Source organism: Rhyacophila brunnea, unplaced genomic scaffold, assembly GCF_057557595.1.
Source record: "Rhyacophila brunnea isolate RB1 unplaced genomic scaffold, BYU_Rbru_1.0 scaffold_11, whole genome shotgun sequence".
NCBI lineage: Eukaryota > Metazoa > Arthropoda > Insecta > Trichoptera > Rhyacophilidae > Rhyacophila > Rhyacophila brunnea.
The window spans coordinates 13,977,803-13,997,464 of record NW_028232763.1 but is presented as its reverse complement, the minus strand read 5'-3'; the positions used below and the strand labels follow the sequence as shown (position 1 = coordinate 13,997,464).

The 19,662-nt window shown below is 34.9% G+C and overlaps 1 protein-coding gene across 1 annotated transcript in view; it reads right to left on the bottom strand.

Annotated features, from left to right (window-relative positions):
- Syn1 (Syntrophin-like 1) overlaps positions 1-19,662 on the bottom strand; it is a 266,471-nt gene that overhangs the window by 160,037 nt on the left and 86,772 nt on the right. The window contains exon 3 of the mRNA XM_085959140.1: positions 15,269-15,486. Coding sequence (XP_085815266.1) covers positions 15,269-15,486 — 218 coding nt within the window. The remainder of the gene's footprint in view (positions 1-15,268; positions 15,487-19,662) is intronic.

Here is a 19,662-nt window from a genome sequence, read left to right as displayed (position 1 = left end):
GTAGGCGGAGGAAGATAGTCTGATTGCGTCTGGATATACGTCAAGGATAAATCAAATCCTGGCTCCATCTGTAACGGCTTAACTCTTTCAACAGTAGTTATAATAAAAACAAAATTAGTACCTATCACTCAAAATTCAACATGAAACGAGAAATTAGTATGATTGTAACTAGTTTCATTGTAAGATTTGAGAAACTGTGAAATGTACTCATTCATTCCAATAATTGGAATTGCGGTACAAATACCTTTATATGCTAAGGGTGTCGTGAAACGAAAGAGTTCGAAATTCACTGGCCCTGGTAACACACGGGACAGGTAACACTGCGCACCTTCCAAAGCGTTGCATATAGTTTTTATTCTTTGTATATACAAGAGTTGATCATGATTTTGACTACAAAAAAGCTTGTTTAATTAGACCGTAGGGGAATCACCGGACGATAGCTCTGTAATTATTAAAAATGGCGGCGTTTTGCAAGCAGCCAACTGTAGCGGCCAACATAATTAATTAGTTCACGACTCTAAATTCTCAATCATTGAATAGGTAGTGATAAAATAGAAATTCTATATTATAAGCTAAGACAAGTGATCAAATTTGATAAAAAAAAAATCTTATTAAGTACCTACTCACTCACAGCACTGTAAAAACAACTATTCAGGTTACTACTCCACCGCAGACTATATATATTTGACACTATATTAATTAACCAATGGACCTGATCATATGTGCTTGGTAATAAAAATATCAATAAAAAAAAATTGTGCAATTTTATTGATGTCGCTCTTTTTAGATAATAATGCAATATTAACTTTTAAAGTGTGCAATAATTCAATTGCCATGTATTTGTATTTCTTTATTCATTTCATTTATCTTTACCGACGCCAACATGACAATCGTTCAATAACTGTCCATCGTCCAAATGGCGTCGCCGTATCGTCCCTAGGAGGTCATGATTATTGTACGATGGGATGGTCAGTATTATTTTGAATCCAGCAACATTAGATCACCGTGTTATATCTATGTCTCATTTGATCACTAAATCATCTTCAATTTCACCTAATTTTTTTAATTCTGGTTTTAAAACCGAATAGTTTTGCGCATGCTGTAGGTTGGAAGTGTGTCAACTGTCTACACTTGTACTTCAAATAGATTCCAATTTTTCACGTAAAAAATATAGTATTTTGAAAAAACTACTTATTGTACAAAGAACATTCTTCATTTTGAATCCTTCAAAATTGTACTATTTTTGGCTTATCTGTCGTCAAATTATATTGAAATTTACTATTAAGTAAACCTTTTTCGGGGAATCATTCGGTGTATGACAGAATCTATTGGTATCATTCATCCTACGTGCGTTAGCACTTTCATCACGAAAAACGGTCATTTTGAAAGCGATTTGAGGCAGACAATGCGCGCAGGTTACGAAAGCACTGCGATGCGTTCATCTAGCGAACGAAAAAAATAATGCCCAAATGCAGAGTGCTCATTAGCAATAATCGCAACAAATCGACATGACGGACTTTGTATATTTTTTTATGATAATCATTCCCCAGTTTGAACAAAAAAAAATGCCGCCTAATTAAACCGGAATTATCAAACAATGGATTCGTAGCGAGTCGGCGAACATGCAAACTATCAAAATATACGGAGAACACAATAGATTATTTAAAGAGGTGTTCACCATTATTTAACGTTACCGCATATAAAAAAAGTGTTCAAATCAAGTTAGATAATTTTGAAACATCAAACAGGGGAACAATAATACGAAGATAAAACTTCCCGTATAACGAATGACCAGCCGGTCTTTTCGTAAACACACGGGGACCATTTTTTTTTTTAATTCCAAAATAAACTTACGATTTGAAAGAACCCCGATATAAAGTGTGTTAAGTTAACCACTCGATTTTTATTTATGCAGGCTGTCCAAATTAAAGTATGTTGTGATCTACTATCCAGTATCAAAACTAGCAGTAATCTACCACACTGTCCCAATGCAATTCTAATTTAAATGATAACTTTTCGTCTTCTTCTGGATGCATAGGTATTGTACTCATCGTTAAACTATTATCACACTTACTGTGCAAAGAGCCTACTGCGCGACGGTAGGGGAAAACAATGCCTCGGTTTATAGTGTGCAATTTATCTGCTTGATTTTAATAATCATGCACAACTCCACAAAATTATGAACCTCATTATTTCGTTGTACCCAGACATCCAAGCATTTTGAACATGTAATAATAATATCTACATATAATATTAATAATACGAGATATATCTAGCTTGTCGGCAACACCGAGTTGAGACCCGTTTAATTGTAGCATTCCTTCGATTAAGAATGGAGATGTTATATAATTAGATTTTTACGGCGCATTGGAAACCTGTGTTATGAAAAATCTATACAACATAATATTAAGTATTCTGTAATATTTAATATTATCTTATTATCTTTTTCCTGAAACGTCATAATTCGATTTATCGCAGTTCTGTTTTGTCACCGTTCTGTTTCTTCATGTTATGTTTAATCATGTTCTGTTTTATCATGTTCTGTTTAACCATGTTGTGTTATATCAAAGTATGTTTATTCATGGAACCTACGCAATGGTATCAAGGAAACGGATTGTAAATAGGCTGATTAAAATTTTGATTATAAAAAACTTGAAATTTGAAAGCAAGATGATAATTGGATAACAAGACTTTTACGCCAAATCTCGGACTCGAAATCAAAATAAAGAAAATTAAGCAAACCGATTCCTTTATTTATAGATTATGAATATGTAAAGCCTCTTATCTAATCTAATGTCTGCAATTATATAGCCGGGCGTAGGAGTTACATTTGACTTAGAATAATGAAACCGGACTTTGGTAATACCACAATAGTTATTTAATGACGACTTTAACATACGACCATTCTTAGAACTACATAAGTGAGTTCTTTTATTATTATTTATTATAAACGAATCAAAGCGATATAAAGCATGACTTAGCAGAACACAAAAAAAAACTATTAAACTAACGAGTCGTAATACCTACGAATTTGATTTATATTATTATGAAATCAGTAGGTATACATTACATAAGTTTTAATGCGTACCTATATGTACATAGTAATACTGTATCACTCTAATTCTAATGTTTAAAAAATGCACAAGAATAAAAACGTCTGTCGAAATGAAAAAGGACGTAACGGACGTAACCCTGAGTTTTTTTCAAAATAGATTTTATTGCATAATAACGTTGTACACGACTAAATACACGTTGTGTCCAAAGGATATACATAAGCTGCAAATGCCGATTTATTATCTAAATTTAGCTGGCAATTTTTAAAAAAAAGTAGGAAAAGAAGTGGGAAAAACGACTTAACCACCATTTTTGTTGGTTTTTCTTTAATTAACTCAATAATAAATATAAGATTAGAAATATTAAAACCAATTATCAATTATTATCACGCACTTCAAGGTTATATGTCTATTTTGTATTTTAAATTTGACTGAAAACCATAACAAAAACGTTTTTGTGTCTCCTGTAAAATTTGATTTGTGTGGATTATGTCCTTTTTCTTTTGTAAAGTCGAAATGTAATAAGTGTTTAAAAATACTTGTTTTTGCAGAACAGGAAATTTACTTTAATTGAATTGTAATATAAAATAATAAACACAAATGACAACATCATAAAAACAGTAATTCGATTAGACTCGCCAATTAGACACTAGAATTTTCCTCGTCTATGCCCCACGTAGGTGTAGCTCACAGCGAAGGGTCGAGAGGAGTGTGGCGGAGCTAAACTCAACGTCTGGTGGTTTGTGTCGGCGACCAGTTTAACTGCCCAAAACCCGCTGGAACGACGATCTTATCTTCGATGGAAATACGTGGCAACGAAGTGGTGGGAACTATGGAAGATTTTAACCCAAAAGGACCACGGCCGATGGTGATAATTATTGTAATATGTAATTAGGGATTGCAATACCGAATAAAAATGTCAATACTTGTTTTTCAGTATTTCTTATTGAATACCGGTATCAATACCGGTATCAAAACCGGTATTTCTTAAACATTAAAAAACAAATAGATGCTTATCAATAAATATAGCTATTAAAATCTGTTTTGATTTTTTTATAGCAAAAATCTACATACCTACATTTATGATGTTGACATTTAAAAATATATAATTGATCATAGAACTAGTGATTTTTTACAATTAATTTGAATATATTGATAATTTTAACTAAAGCCCTCAAAAGTTCATCAACTGCAAATAAGTCCGGCTGCAGGAAAAGCTTCTTAAATTCAATGCTTGTTCAGTCATCAATAATTATAGAATAATTGAACATTTTTGTCACGGATGTTTTCTATTTCAAAATAATATTATGATAATTCATCGCGACGATTACTTATATAAAATATATTTGATGAAATCTGTTTTATTATTTTTTCACCTCTGTTGGATTCACTCAATATATTTGCATTTTAGCAGCACATAACTTATAATTCATTTTCAAAAACGTAAACGAGTGTGCTTTCTTAATACCGAAGATTCCGGTATTTTGAATTTTTAAAATCGGTATTGATAAATACTGGAATACCGGTTTTGAAATACCGGTATTGCAATCCCTATGTGTAATCTATTCGACATTTTTTAAACTTTACTATCCTATGTAGATCTTGACACCTCCTATCGAAGCATTTAACTAAACAAACTTTTAAACTAGACTAACTTTTCCCCAATTCAGTCCAGTACAACAGTGAAAAAAGCAATATGTGAATAATTCCGTGAGATTTGGAGCCATCACCAACGGCATTTTATAAATAGTCATTTTTGTGCCTACTCCAGCGCAGGCACCAAGAACCCTGCTTCAAACAAAGCAATCTCATCTAAGCTAAAATTTCTCGATGTATTTATTTATCTTACACGGAGGTGTTGAAGTTGACGTTGGCTACTTGGTAACTAGTAGGTATCCAATTCATGATATTAAAATAAATCTTGTTGTGTCCGTTGATTAATTTATGGATACAAAATCTCAATATGAAAGTGGGCACGTTAGTTAACCAACGCGGCTTTGCAATGTGCACCAATATTGCAGCGTAGATAAAAAACACGTGACAAATAATATATACATATATTTAATATATACATATATTTAATATATATTATAAAAATAATAATGTAATATCGTTCTGACTTACTTGTTCACATTTACGTCTGCAGGAATATAATGGTTATCTAATAGTGCATGGTTAGGAAACCTTTTGGCATACACATGCCAACATTTCCCAAAAAATATTTTTAGACTGTCTGACGTGCCAAAGAGTCGGCTCATTTTTTAGGAAAATATTTTCGCCGCGGGCCGCAAGTTGGTCAATTTTTCACAGTCGGCTCGTTTTTTTTATGTACTTATATATTTTCGCCGCGGGCCGCAGGTTGCACAATTTTCTCAAATGTTATCATTATGTTTTTCATGTAGGTAAGTACGATATTCATTTGTATACCTTTTTTGAATTTTTTTATTAGTTTTCGTTCGCGTGCCGTGAAAATTCATCTCGCGTGCCATAGGTTCGCTACCCCTGTAACAGTGTATATTCAAGGTCGCCATAATGAATAATGTTGCATTTTTTACAATAATACGTATATTATAATTGAATGTAGTTTTGCAGTATGTGTTATATTATAATTATGTTGTTGAGTGCATAATAGTTACAACACTAAAATATATGACATCTAACTAGCGATGGCTGGCGACTTTGTTCGCGTGAAATGTGGAAATAAAGTGTAGACAGATACACAGAATGGAGAAATAGTATTAAATAGTAATATTCTATTTGAATTATTTCAAACCAGTTAGATAGACGACGATTGGATGAAGACGCGCGCCGCTAATATCTGACTAAACAAAGTTAATAACTGTAAAGGTTCATTACATACAGGTAATGATTATATTATTTGTTTAAAAATCAATGATATATAAAAGAATGTAAATATAAATGCCTCAAAGACTAAGTAATAAATTAGCAAGTGCAAGTACGTTAAAAACTAAAAATTTAGAGTGATCCGGGCGTTGGTTAGTAATTAAGGCATTTAATTGATACCTACCTTTATATACACAAAAAAAGATAACTAACATTATTAACGCAATTTGATAAGAATTTCATGCAGAACTACTAATTGAATTCGTCGTAATTACCAAGGATGCCTGTAGTTTCATTGGAAAAGAACATTGGCGCGTATCTTGTGGTTACATGTCCAAGTCCCGTCGGGTGTCAGTGGGTATATACATCAAATTATGTAAGTGTGTTCAATAAATAATATATTATATTTATTCAGTGGTGGATATATCAGGTTTAAGATTGTTAGATTCTTTATTATAGAAAAAAATATAATTTTGAAAAACCGTTAGAGGCGTAAGTATTCACCCGAAAAGTAAACGACGTAAGTTCGAGTCCCCTCCTCCGCCCAAATTTTGTTGTCAGTCAATGATGTTCAAATAGAGCGCGGCAACAACTACGTTTATCTCGGACAAGATAATATGTCAATCAACTGACACTTAGGTACATGGCAATATTACTAACAGAACCAACCCGGTATGGAGCGCATTTGGCGCATGGATAGTATCTATCTTCTAAAGTGCCCCCTCATCATGCAATGTTCAAGCAATATATGCTACGAGTGACAATGTGAAACATGGAACCGTAATGTATGAGCTATCGAAAAACTAAAGGAAATGTACATATTGGGCATAGCGCAGAAATCCAACCAATAAGACAAGAGTAAGCGTGATGAAATGGCAATGGCTAATAGGAACCTACACGTCACTCTACAAAAATGCAATCAGGACCCCAAATGACCAAATACAGTAAATGGACGTGATAACAAATGTCTAGGGACAGAGAAGATTGAAAGGAGCCAAAGGAGGACTTTGTCCAACAGTGGATCGACCTCAGCTGATGATGATATTATATTATGATATAATGAATAAATAATTTCAAGCACCTGGCTACTTATACTTTCATTCATAATAATTCACCAGAGAAGAGGCCAATTAAAAGTTTTCAGTTTCCGCGCAAGAGGATATTATTAAGTATACTTACATACCTGATTCGTTTATTTTGTTTCCCTTTATTTGTACAAACATACAAAAAAAAAATACACAAGATGATCTGAGCAACTAAAAAAAATGAATGTCACAAAATCTGTTTTGGCACCTGGAAATTGATATATTATTTCTTTTAATCGATAATGTCAGGGACTTCCCACAAAATTTTATGATATAATAAAAAAAAAAAAAGCTTAATGCATTATTTATTGAGTAGTTTTAATTCAAAGTCACGTCGCTCCATAATCAGTTAGTAAGTCTTTAATTTATTTATGATAATACTTGTATAATTGAAAACGATTATGTTTGATGGCGAGTCATTGTAACCACGGCGGCGTTGTTGGTAGAGCTCACGTTCAGAAGGGTGGGTCGCAGATTCGATTACGTGACTAGCAAAACATACATGTACTGTATGGCAATGTCTCTATAATCTGGTGCAAGGATCCAATGAATTCTGTCGTCAAAAAGTACGCGGGGTTTTTTACAATATAAATGAATTAGCAGAGCTTTTAAATGTATGTTCACAATACAATACATTAAGTGCAAGTACGTTATGACTAAAAATTAGGAGTGATCTAGGCATGCGTCGGTTGTAATTAGAGCACTTAATTGACACATTGATTTCATACACAAAAATAGATTGCCAAAAATTAAAAGGAAGTCGTTTTGCCGTAAATAGATAGGACGCCGGTATCTTAATTGATAAAGCACATTGGCGCAAATCCAGTGAATACAGGTTCAAGTCAAGATAGATGTCGTTAAACAGATGAAATGTCAATGGGCTGACATGTCGCTCGGCGAGTCGACAACCGCCGGACAAATGCCGTCAGACAGTGGTACCCAAGGGGCACTAAGCGCCCCTTGATAAACAAACTCATAAAGTTCGGTGGATGTACGTGCCAGCGAAAAACTAGGGAACGATAAGAGTGGATGAAGCTAGGGGAGGCCTTCATCTAGCAGTGGATCGACCCATGCTGCTGTTGACGATGATGATAATATAGTAAGTAATATTCAGTATTTTTTAACACTCAATGTCGGTTTATTTTGCAGTAAAAACAAATTTTCAATATTAGGTAGATATAACAATTTTAGATTATAAAAAATATATTATGCAATATACATATAATATATCATTCTCTTTACCACTACAACGGGCCATGTGTCTGATCACAGTAGTTTAGTAAGTAGTATAACCGAAATCATATACACAGGCTTTGAGAAAACCACATAAATATATTGTGACCTCACCGGAATCGAACCCGGAGCCCCTGGATAAGAGCCCAATGCCTTATGCACTAATCAATAAGAACCGCACATTTATCAAGTAAACACTACACGTAGATTATTATGCTTGTAATACGTAGAACAGCAAAACAATTGAACTCCCGTAGGGTTGTTTTTCACAATATTGTCAAAAATCAATCGGGACCCGCGAAGTTTAATTAAAAAAGACAAATATATTTTGCAACCGGATCAAATTCGTATTTATAAATTATGTTCCCGGCAATAAATATTTTTTCTTCCCGAAAAGGTATTCTCTCTCCCCTCCCCGTATTTCACATTCGAATAATGAATCAGAGGGCAATTTAATTATATCGGAGGGAGGGTGCTTATTTTCCCGAGAACCTCCCACGGAGTTGTGCACCAAGTTGTCGGGATAATAAAATATTTAGATTTACTTTTCGCCGGTCCCGGCGCCAGTCGCATTGTGAAAAATTAATTTTTAATTCGAGACCCTCTTCGCGATTGCAAATTAACGAGAAATCAATGTCTTCGAATTTTCCCGAAACGCTCTCTCTTGGTAAGGATTTTGCTTTGTGAATAAGCCCGGGGCTACAGCAGTGATTTTATAAAATTATTTAAGAGATATGTGCATCTCAAAACAAATCCCAAATACATACTTTGGTACAAGAATATACGGAGGAATTTTATCGATTCTGACACACGATATATTCTCACGGAAATTATCCTACTTCTAGATAGTTATGACTCTATATTAGTTATCTATATGTTAATTAGTTAATCAACATAGATATCAACAAGGTTTGTAGGTATATGGCCTACAGACATGAAGCTATGGCAAGGTTTATTGGCCATAGACTCTTTGCACATTAGCGTTTTATACGCTTCTAAGTGGCGTGTTTATCATTTCCATCCATTTATACGATACAGTCATAATAATTAAACACACCTAGGCACCCGCTATAAAGAAGCGCCACGGTGGCAGTCAAACGCGACGACCCGCCCGCCAACTGCAACGACGTTATTGCATTTCCCGTATACATCTTATGCGCAAAACGTTTCCGCCACACAAATACACGTGAACAATAATTTGTCTGAAACTTGGCGCATGTCCAGATCTGGAAACACAGCTATACAATCTAATGTAGTTTGAACAATCCATATCGTACAAATTTGTAGGCTTTATCAAAACAACTTTCTACAAGACTACGCGTCGCTTCTATAGCCATAATTGTGTGCATGTTTGTCCGTATATAATATGATACATGTTTTCATAATTCAAAAAAACAAGCATTTTAATTTTTTTATAAATATTTTTTTTACGATAGTCTATTAATAAAATAGAAACACTTCCGGTTTTAGAATTTATTCAGAGTTCACAGAGATTAATCAACAATAACAGAGAACACTTCAAACGGTATACGAAAATAGATTAACAAGATAATATGACTCGCTCTACCCAATAACCAGATGAACTTGCCAAAAAATTAGTTCAGGTAGGTATCACATATGACAACTAGATAACCACACTTAACACTAGAAACGTATCTCGATAGTGTAAGGTTCTAAGTGTTAAAATAGAGGACCTGTATGATCAAAAGGGTCAGAGCAAATAAAACAGACTAAGCTATTTAGAGAATTTTATAGAATTAGGATTTAACATATAGGGTTAAATCCTAATTCGTCTACATAACGCTTGCGACATCCAGTCAATGGGAAGCGCCGGCTGTGTGTCTCTTTTCGAAGTCATGCCGTTACATTTTTTTAATACTGACGTATTGGAATCTTTATAAAGTTAATATTTTGAAAACTTGTTTTTATTTTATTTTCTATCTGGTTTATTTTAAGCACTTTATATTGTAGAATTACAAATAGTAATAATATATTTATTGAGACATTCACCGTAAATATATATGAAGGTATTCGGACAATATTTATACGACTACCTTAAAAACAATCAGAGTGAAACGTAAAATTGAAAATAGTCGGAAAAATACGTGTTGAAATTATCGCGTAAAAAAATAATAATGTGACATAAATTTACGTGCATTACTTATTAGAAAGTGTTTTATGTCTGTGTAGTTGTGTATTGTGTAGAACTGGTATACGCCACAATGTATTATTAGCATGAAGAGGTAGAGGGGTCCTCTCTAGGGAGCCATGACGAGTATAGTGATGACAGGCATTTAGAAAAGTTAAGTAGGTGATATATTAAATTTATATTTAAAAAAACGAGGGATTTTCCCATGCCACAAGATGAGACCGTTTTTCATTTGCTCTACAGTCTACGTAATATAAAACCGAGTGGCGATAGCTTTTATACATACATACTTATGATAATATCTGTATTGTTAAGTAAATTTTTGAGAATATCCTACTGATTGTTAACAGCGTTGGGGAAAAGGGAGGCACTATAATATCTGTACCTCAGAGGCAGACGGATGCAAATCCAAATACCCAATTGTTCAGGAGAGCCAAAAAACAATTTTTATTTTAAACGAATACTCATAACTTCTAAGAAAATATACATAGAATGATCATAATTTTTTTTATTCTAATTCAATTAAATTACTTCTGGAATATGTAAGAAAGAAATAAATATAATACAATTTTATATCTAAAAAAATAAAATAAAAAACGTAGTGTGGATTTGCATCCTTCTGCCTCTAAAGATATTTTGTTAATGTGGATTTGCATCTTATTTACTTAGCCAAAATAAAACAATTTATAAGTTAAAAAAAATTAAAGTATAAATATAACAAAGCAAAATACATTTTTTTTTTAAATTGTTATTATGTCATCATCACCAGCCTGCATCTATTCACTGCTGGATGAAGGCCTCGCTAATCTCCAAGCTGATTCCACTTCTCTCGTTCCTGTGCGTTGCGTTGCCAAGTTTTTCCGCAGAACTTTATCTTTTCATCGATCCAGCGGCCTCTAGGTCAGGGGAGGGCAAACTGCGGCCCGCGGGCCGCATGTGGCCCGCCGGGTATTTTTTTGCGGCCCGCCATCATTAATTCTACTTCTGATAACGAATAACTTTTTTATATTTTTTTAAAAAATATTGACAATAGATTAAAATTTGAAGAATTTGTTGTTTCGTTAATGTATTATCTCAGTATGTCTTCCTTGCGTCTCGTCTCACACTATGTAACCACTATTTTCTATGTTGAACATCGTGACACATTTAAATACTTTTAACTCTGCGTTGCAAGGAAAAAAAATATATGCCCACGATATGGTGAAGAGTTTGAATGGATTTCAATTAAAACTCAAGTTGTTCCTTCGACAAATATCGAATAAGAACGTGTACCACTTTCCAACTTTGAAGTTGCTGAATGTACCAGAATATAAATTTGAAGAATATGGTAAAATTATTAAAGCTCTAAATGACGATTTTTTACAAAGATTTGGTGACTTCCGAAAAATTGAGATAAGTTTAGCAACAGTACGCTATCCATTTTCAATAGATATTGATAGTGTACTGACAGAGCTACAACTTAAGATTATTGGTCTGCAGTGTGACACTGATTTAAGAGAATTGCATCGTCGTGAAGATATATCCAAATTTTACAATGCCCTTAATTCAGACAAATTCGAACAACTTAAAGATTATGCAAGGAAAATGTTCGTTGTTTTTGAATCAACCTATATATGTGAACAAACATTTTCGATCATGAACCTCAATAAAAATTCTTTACGATCAAATATCTCCGATGCCCATTTATAAGCAGTTTTGAAAATACCAACCACAAAATTAACACCTGAATTTGAAAAAATGTACAACACTTTCATTCTTTTCATTAATTTTTTTGTAATGTTTATTTTTCGTGATAATAAATAGTGTATATCTAAAAATGGTAGTTTACTTGCGGCCCGCCGCTCATTTTGAATTCTTGAATTTGGCCCTCCATCCAAAAAGTTTGCCCGCCCCTGCTCTAGGTCTACCTTGCGGATGTTTTTTACCTCTTGGATATACCACTGGATGACTAAATTTGTCCAACGATTGTCCTTTCTTCGAGCCATGTTCCAGCCCATTTCCATTTGAGGTTTTTAGCAAACTCTATCACATCATTAATCCTTGTCTGTTCCCTTATCCACTCATTCCTTTTTTTGTCCTTTTGCGTTATGCCCAGCATGCACCTTTCCATACCACGTTGTGCTACTCTAAGTTTCTGGATCTCGCTTTTACTTAGGCTCAATGTTTCACACGCATGTGGTAACGGGAAGTACACACTGGTTGAACACTTTGCACTTTAGGCATTTTCGAAGAAATTATTCAGGCGGCCAAAAGCACTCCAGCCTAGCTTTACTCTGCGAACAATTTCATCAAATATAAATCCATCTATAGACACTTATTGTGTCAGATAGATGTAGTTTTTCACCTGTTCGAGCTGAATGCCATTGATGAGGATCTGTTTTTGGCCCGCAAAGCAGTTTAACATGACTTTATTCTTTGATACATTTATTTTCAAGCCAACTCTGTTGCTTACTCCAGCAAGTTACTGCATTCTGCTTTGGAAGCCTTCTGAGTCTTGCAAACTACTATTTATTGTTATCGGCAAAGCGTAGATGACTCACGTATTCTCCATTTATGGGGACCCGTGTCATTCCAGTCAAGTTGTCTAAATAAGTCTTCAAATGTAGCTGTAAATAGTTTAGGTGAGATTGTATCACCTTGTCGGACTCCTTTGCTGATAGGAAATGCGCGATGGTTTATAGAGATGTTGTTGCGCTACTGTATATATTATTGAAAATATTTATATAGCGCCCGGGGATTCCTCGATTTCTGAGTGCATCGAGTATTGAAAATTTCTTTATAGAATCGAACGCTTTCTCATAGTCTATAAAACTCATGGATAGCGGCAGCTTGTATTCCTGTTACCGCTCTGATTTCTCTGATGACTTGGATAATATGGTCCATAGTGCTGTATCCTCCTCTAAAGCTCGTTCTCCTGGCTGGTTCTCGTCTAGTACATATTGCAGACGGTTTGAGAGAATTTTATCTTAGTGGATTATTGGATTTGCATCCTTCTGCCTCTAAGGTAGGTTTGGCACTTGCATCTTTATTCTATGCATATCTTGGACTAGGACTTTCATCTCTCTGCCACTAATAGATAATGCCTTTAGCATGACGATTCTTAAAAAAACTCATTTTCCCCAAAAACGGAGTTGCATCCGTCTGCCTCTGAGGTACAGATATTATAAGACAATTCCATATGCGAATTGAAATGGGAGATTAGTTTAGAAATGATCATGTTGCAAGTCACTGCCGCGCACACAACCGCGACCTACTATCGAAACAGATAACCGTCATTATACATCCGGCAAAGAAGCAGTGATTAGTATGGGCATTTAATAATTTTAGTATTAGCGGAAATATTGGATACATTCATTATCAGTCAAAAATATGCAAATTCATAGTGCACCAATTGTTGGAAGGATATTTCCTAATCAGGAATGTCATTTAAATATGATCACCGCCATTGTCATTTTCGATACTTACGAGCGATCACGTCTACTAGCTTGGAAGGAACGCGCTGTAAAATAGTATTAACTTTTTGAGCTTCTCACAAGAGACATTCATACCGTGTGCATTCAAATGTGTTGCATACGACAGCAGATGATTTGTTCAACCAACAATTTTGCATCCACGCTGTATACGATGGTACATTAAGTTTTGTGAATGCCAGCAAACATCGACAAAGTTGACGTATTTCAGTAAAGACGAGTTTTGTGCGACGCGGCTAAAAATTCACATAGTAGTCCAGGGTCTCATAGACTTTTCGTGTACATAATATGCGGAACGCATTCTGACAATTGAAATAGGTTCTAGGGGTTGAACACATTGAAATAGGTTCTAGGGGTCACAAATTTTGAACACATTGCACTATCCGCTATTTTAATTTTTCCAAATGGGACAAACCGTTCTACGACCATGCCGATGGCATGGTACAATTATTGCATTTTCAATCGATCCGTGGTTTTATTGAAGAACACAGAACAATTTTTGGTGGGTTTTAAAAAAAATTAAAAACTTAATAAAAAAAAATGACCACTAATATTTCCTGGCAACATCGACATTATATATCTTTGTGACCCCTAGAACCAATTTCAACTGTCAGAATGCGTTCCGCATATTATGTATACGAAAAAATCTATGAGAGCCTGGTCTATAGGTACAAAATTAAATATTCTTTTAGCTCTCCGTGGTAATTTTAACCGCTATTTTTTCTTTCGCAAACATAATTATTTCTAACGTTAATATGTCGAAATATTAGTGACATAGCTATATTTTATTACAATTATCCTATCGATTAGTAGGAAACAACGTGTCAAAGTCACTTATCCGTAACCTTAATAAGTACGTCATAAAGCTATCGACAAAAATAATTACGTTTTTTCTTTTAACATGAATGACTGCTGGATGATATGAATATGAATGAATTTAATATGGGGGATATTTAACATATACCAGGGTATTCACAATTTGAAATATTAAAGTAAACACGATAAAAAAGAGACGCTAAGACTAAGCGCTTGGCCACAGTGACGGGCGGGCAACGGCGCGGCGGCGTCTTGCGAAACTCAAACGTATAACCGTGTGTATTATGCCCCAAAAAAGATACTGTCTACGAACATTTGACACACGGTTATACGTTTGAGTTGCGCAAGACGCCGCCGCGCGACCGCTACGTTCTTGCACGAAGAAAGACTCACTTCACGATTTTATCGAATCCATCGTTAATCCGGAGAGCTACAACCATAATCGTCAGACATGGTAATTCCCTAGAATTCCAGTAGCTACTTGAAGAGATTAGACAGGCGATCTAGTACCTAATAAACCAAATCGAATTACACTCGTAATGTATGTAACATATGGCTACGAACAACTGGTACTGTTTAGCTGGGATCCATACCCACACTTCAATATTAGAAACATACCTGTGAATCAGCGTGTCTTCTAGCAAGCCACCCCATATGCCTGAGGTCGCCAACCAGCGGCGCGAGTGCCGTGCGGGCGTGCGCGGCCGCGGCACGTTGCGCGCGTCGCGCACCCGCTGCGAGCGCACGGTGCCATCGCGCTGCGCCGGCTCCGTCGGCCGCGCGCAACCTTAGCGCGTGCACACCGTCGGGTGAGTGCAGCTCTATCGTTCGGCCCTCTGCAAAAATAAAGAGAAAAATCATGTCAATCACAAGTAGGTGGTAAAAAGTTAAAAGCTTCATGAATAAGATGTTTCTTCCATTCCATTTGTATTCCAATAACTAATAATCGCTCATTCAGCACAGCACCCGGAAAATGTAACGCGCCGACAATTTACCGCAGACGATATATTTTAAATCCATATGTTTTTCCATCATTTATTTGTTTACTTTATGTTTGCAGCATTATTCAAAAAAATACCGCGAGGAAAATTCACCGCAGACCACATATTTTAATTTAAATATGTTTTACCGTATATTTGTTTACTTTATGGTAGTTGCATTATTCAGGAAGTGATAACAAAAAATACACAAGGGTTTCTCAATAAATTGGGTATAAACTCAAAATTCTAAAATAGACAGCCTAATCTGTATTATTAAATGTTGTTTGTGGTGAAAGAAAGTCGTCAATATTTAATTAGTCTTTCCTTACTTACTCCCCCCTCCTGCCTTTGAATATCAGGAAACAGCTAAGAACCAAAGATCATCATCAGGATATCTGTTAACACGCCACAATGGTATTCGCGCCGACGTAACTACAAGACGTTGAGTTTTTACCAATCTATGCCCGCGCAGGTTGCTTCCTACACGTCATACGTAGAAGAATTGAGAGACGTGCGACCGCGACGGGGTAAAACTCTACGTCTTGTGGTTTTTGTTAGAGGGGCATGTTTCGAGAGAAAATTATGTTTTTATACATATTTTATATAATTATACATTTTACACAAGATTTAAGAATGTTAAATTCTTTTTGAAATACATAATTTCAAAATACCTCATAAAACATACAAATTTAGTCGGGACGATAGTAGTTCACAGGCTCGATCAGTCACCCGAGTGAAAAAATGTGAGGTTAGCTTAACACGTAATAACGTAATATTTTTTATGAGGTATTCCAAGAATATGTATTTTAATGAAGAAACGTATAAATAATAAAATATTATTGTAAACCATATTTGATTAATAATTAAAATATATTAAATTATATATACAAAACCATTACTCAACTTTGTTAATTACTTATGTAGGATAAACACTAAATATCATCTTAAATAAACAAATATAAAGATTCGTTTCGGAATATTTTATAATATGTACATATTGTACCCTACGTACATAGAAAATTGTAATTTAATAAAATCAAACATTACGGGCCCTATCAATGTATATACAGCCTTCGCCGGGGGCCAGAAAAGTTTTAAATAATTTCGGGATGCGTTAATTGAAATAATAATATTGATATTCGGCCATGCTAACCACACAAAACGTCTTCGCATCCCCTAATCAGAGCGTATCCCTTTATATGATTAAGCAAGCAAACAAACGCTACGTTCTGATACGCCGAACTTGGCGCCCGGGAAAACTTGGAGGGGAAAACAATTCAGGCCGGCAGCGGTGTTGCCAGATACTTTATTAAAAGAAATGTATTTTTTATGGTGTTAACTGTCTGACATGTCCCTTTGAAGTACACGAAAACAGTCCTAACTAATATTTAAATAAGTGTGTTTTATTTTGGTTGGGCCAAATATGGTGGCCGTCATTCCTTTTATTTCCCCACCTACCTCACATCCTTATTTATTATTGTCACAAGACAAGGCAACCGGAAATTACGGGTCATGAGACGACCGTGATTGCGAATAACATTCAGTTACTCCATACGAAATGAATCTGTTTGACCTTCATTGCGCTAAATCTGATACGATTTGAGCGAACGTCGCGTCTATCTATCATCCATCCTGAACTTAAATCATCATCATTCATCAACCTCATATTATCATTCATCAAAAGTGTACCGTCCGTTTACCAGTGCGTGAGTGCGTGAACTCCGAACCGGCCCCAGCGCGCGCCTCTCCCTCTCAACATAAAGGTCAGTGTCTGGCATCCTGTGTAACCCCCCCCCCCCCTATATCCGTAATCCACCAACCAGCATCACCTTCAAATTATAGTACACTGCTAAAAACGCCACCTGTATTGAACTCGACAAGGAACACAGTGGGTCACCTACTGAGTGTGGCTATAAAAAGGTACAATGATTCTTGAAAATGGAGATATATGAGATAAACTTATACACGTGTTAAAGAATCTGCTATTTTCAATAGTTACGTTTGTATCATAATATTCACTGTCAGGTAAACGGAACGCGAGACGTAATTTTTCACATTTATGTATGTATATTGGCATATTACTGCTACTATTCCATGCCTTGTACAAGATTCGGTGGAGACAGCGAACCTCAAAGCGCAAAAGTGGAGACCGGACCCTGGTACGATGCCATACCTAATCTTGACATATTTATCTCATTTTTATTATAAATTTTAACACTTAAGTATCTCTTTTTTTCCATTCTTATAGTATATCATAATGTACCTACGCCAAAAATGCTAAAAATACTTTAAATTAAAAAAAAAAATACAAAAAATTGTACATATTTTTATGATGTCATCATGTAATCAAAATGCAAAAAGATGGCAACACTTGGTGCGGTGGTAAAGTTTGCTTGTCGGCGGTTTCTTAGGAAATGCGCTTAGTACCTACTCGAGCGGCTGTGTGAAATTGCCTAAGTGCATTATTATTAATCTGTACTACGCAGAATAAGCTTTAGATACAGCTGATAACATTATGTAGGTACTTTTCCGGGAAAACGTCGGATGATGTGAAAATTTTAAATTATTAAGTTGACACTTTACAAGGAAACGTCAAACAAACAGCTATAGGTACTGAATTCTAATATTATTCATTTTACATAATGTGTACTGACAACTCCTCCTTGCTGGATCTTGAGTTATAGAATAGTCAAAGAGTCCTTAATTTTTGGGATTAGAGTGAAGGGTGGTTTTTGTAAGAACTTGGATCACATTATCATATCAAAGTGAAGAAAACACAGGGCTTGATATTTTCAGACCTCAACGAGGAGTTGACTCGGTATTTTTACCACAAAACATTGAATACATTAAAATTGTATAAAGATCTGACAATAAAATAATTATACCTACTACAAGCGTGGTATACGGTTGTTACTATGGTTCTGAGCCAACGAGGCATTGAGATTTCCGGTTGTTTCCACGTTCGTTATTTTACACTCACTAATAATTATAGATAATTCATAACTTTACACATGGATATTATACGATTTTTATTTACTATTATTAATTATACGTTCAACCTACTAGATATTGACGAATAACCGCGCAAGCAGTGGCGCAGTCTCGGACCCCAATTATAGCGGTTCAGGGTACATTTCCTATTGTTTATAATATTAGGTATAAAATAAAAATCTCGAGTTATGTAAACATATCTGTTGAAATCGCGTTACGTTTTTGAAGTTATACTTCTTTTGGCACGTTTGGGTAAACAGATCAGATTTTTGGCGAAGTTGCGCGCGCCGATGTAACACATAATTTATTATTATGAGTATATTCATTTCGGTCACAAGGGTACATGCCCATGCGTAGTGTCATTTAGTTAGTCGTTCAATACAACCAAGTAAAGAGCACGTGTTTTAAACATAACCAATATTGTGTCATAATAAATATATATGTTAATAAACAAATTTCTGGAGACTAACATTCTACACTGAATTTATATTCATAAAAATTTATTTATATTGGAGTGTAGGTATATTTATTTTTCATTGTAAAGATTGTGTATCAAGATTTGAGGCGTTGAATTGGTAAATAATTCAAAAAATATATTAAAATTTGATTTTTGGGCACTTCTGAATCGATTATAACCGCTGTATGGCAAATATGAGTTTTGGTCAAATACAACAATTAAATTACAATATTATCATGTGCTATAATATGAGAGACAAATGAATCGCGTACGTTTTCATCAACCTACTCCACTGTAATATTAATAGACTCAGGTAACGGCTTAGTTTGTTTTGTTACGCCATTAATAGTATAATTTTTGTTCCTCGGTACATCCTCGCACGGAGTAGATAGACAGATCTATATCGCCGCCGCATGCAAGGTCATCGGTTTTTCTCTATTATTATTGTTTAGGAAAATATAGTCGTAGGGTGCAAATATTAATTTTTCTATGCACAAGAGACGTACCTACAGGGGATTGGCGTGTTATTGTATTGAAATTATGACTTCGTTTTATATGTATTTTCGATCTGGTTCTGGTTATGT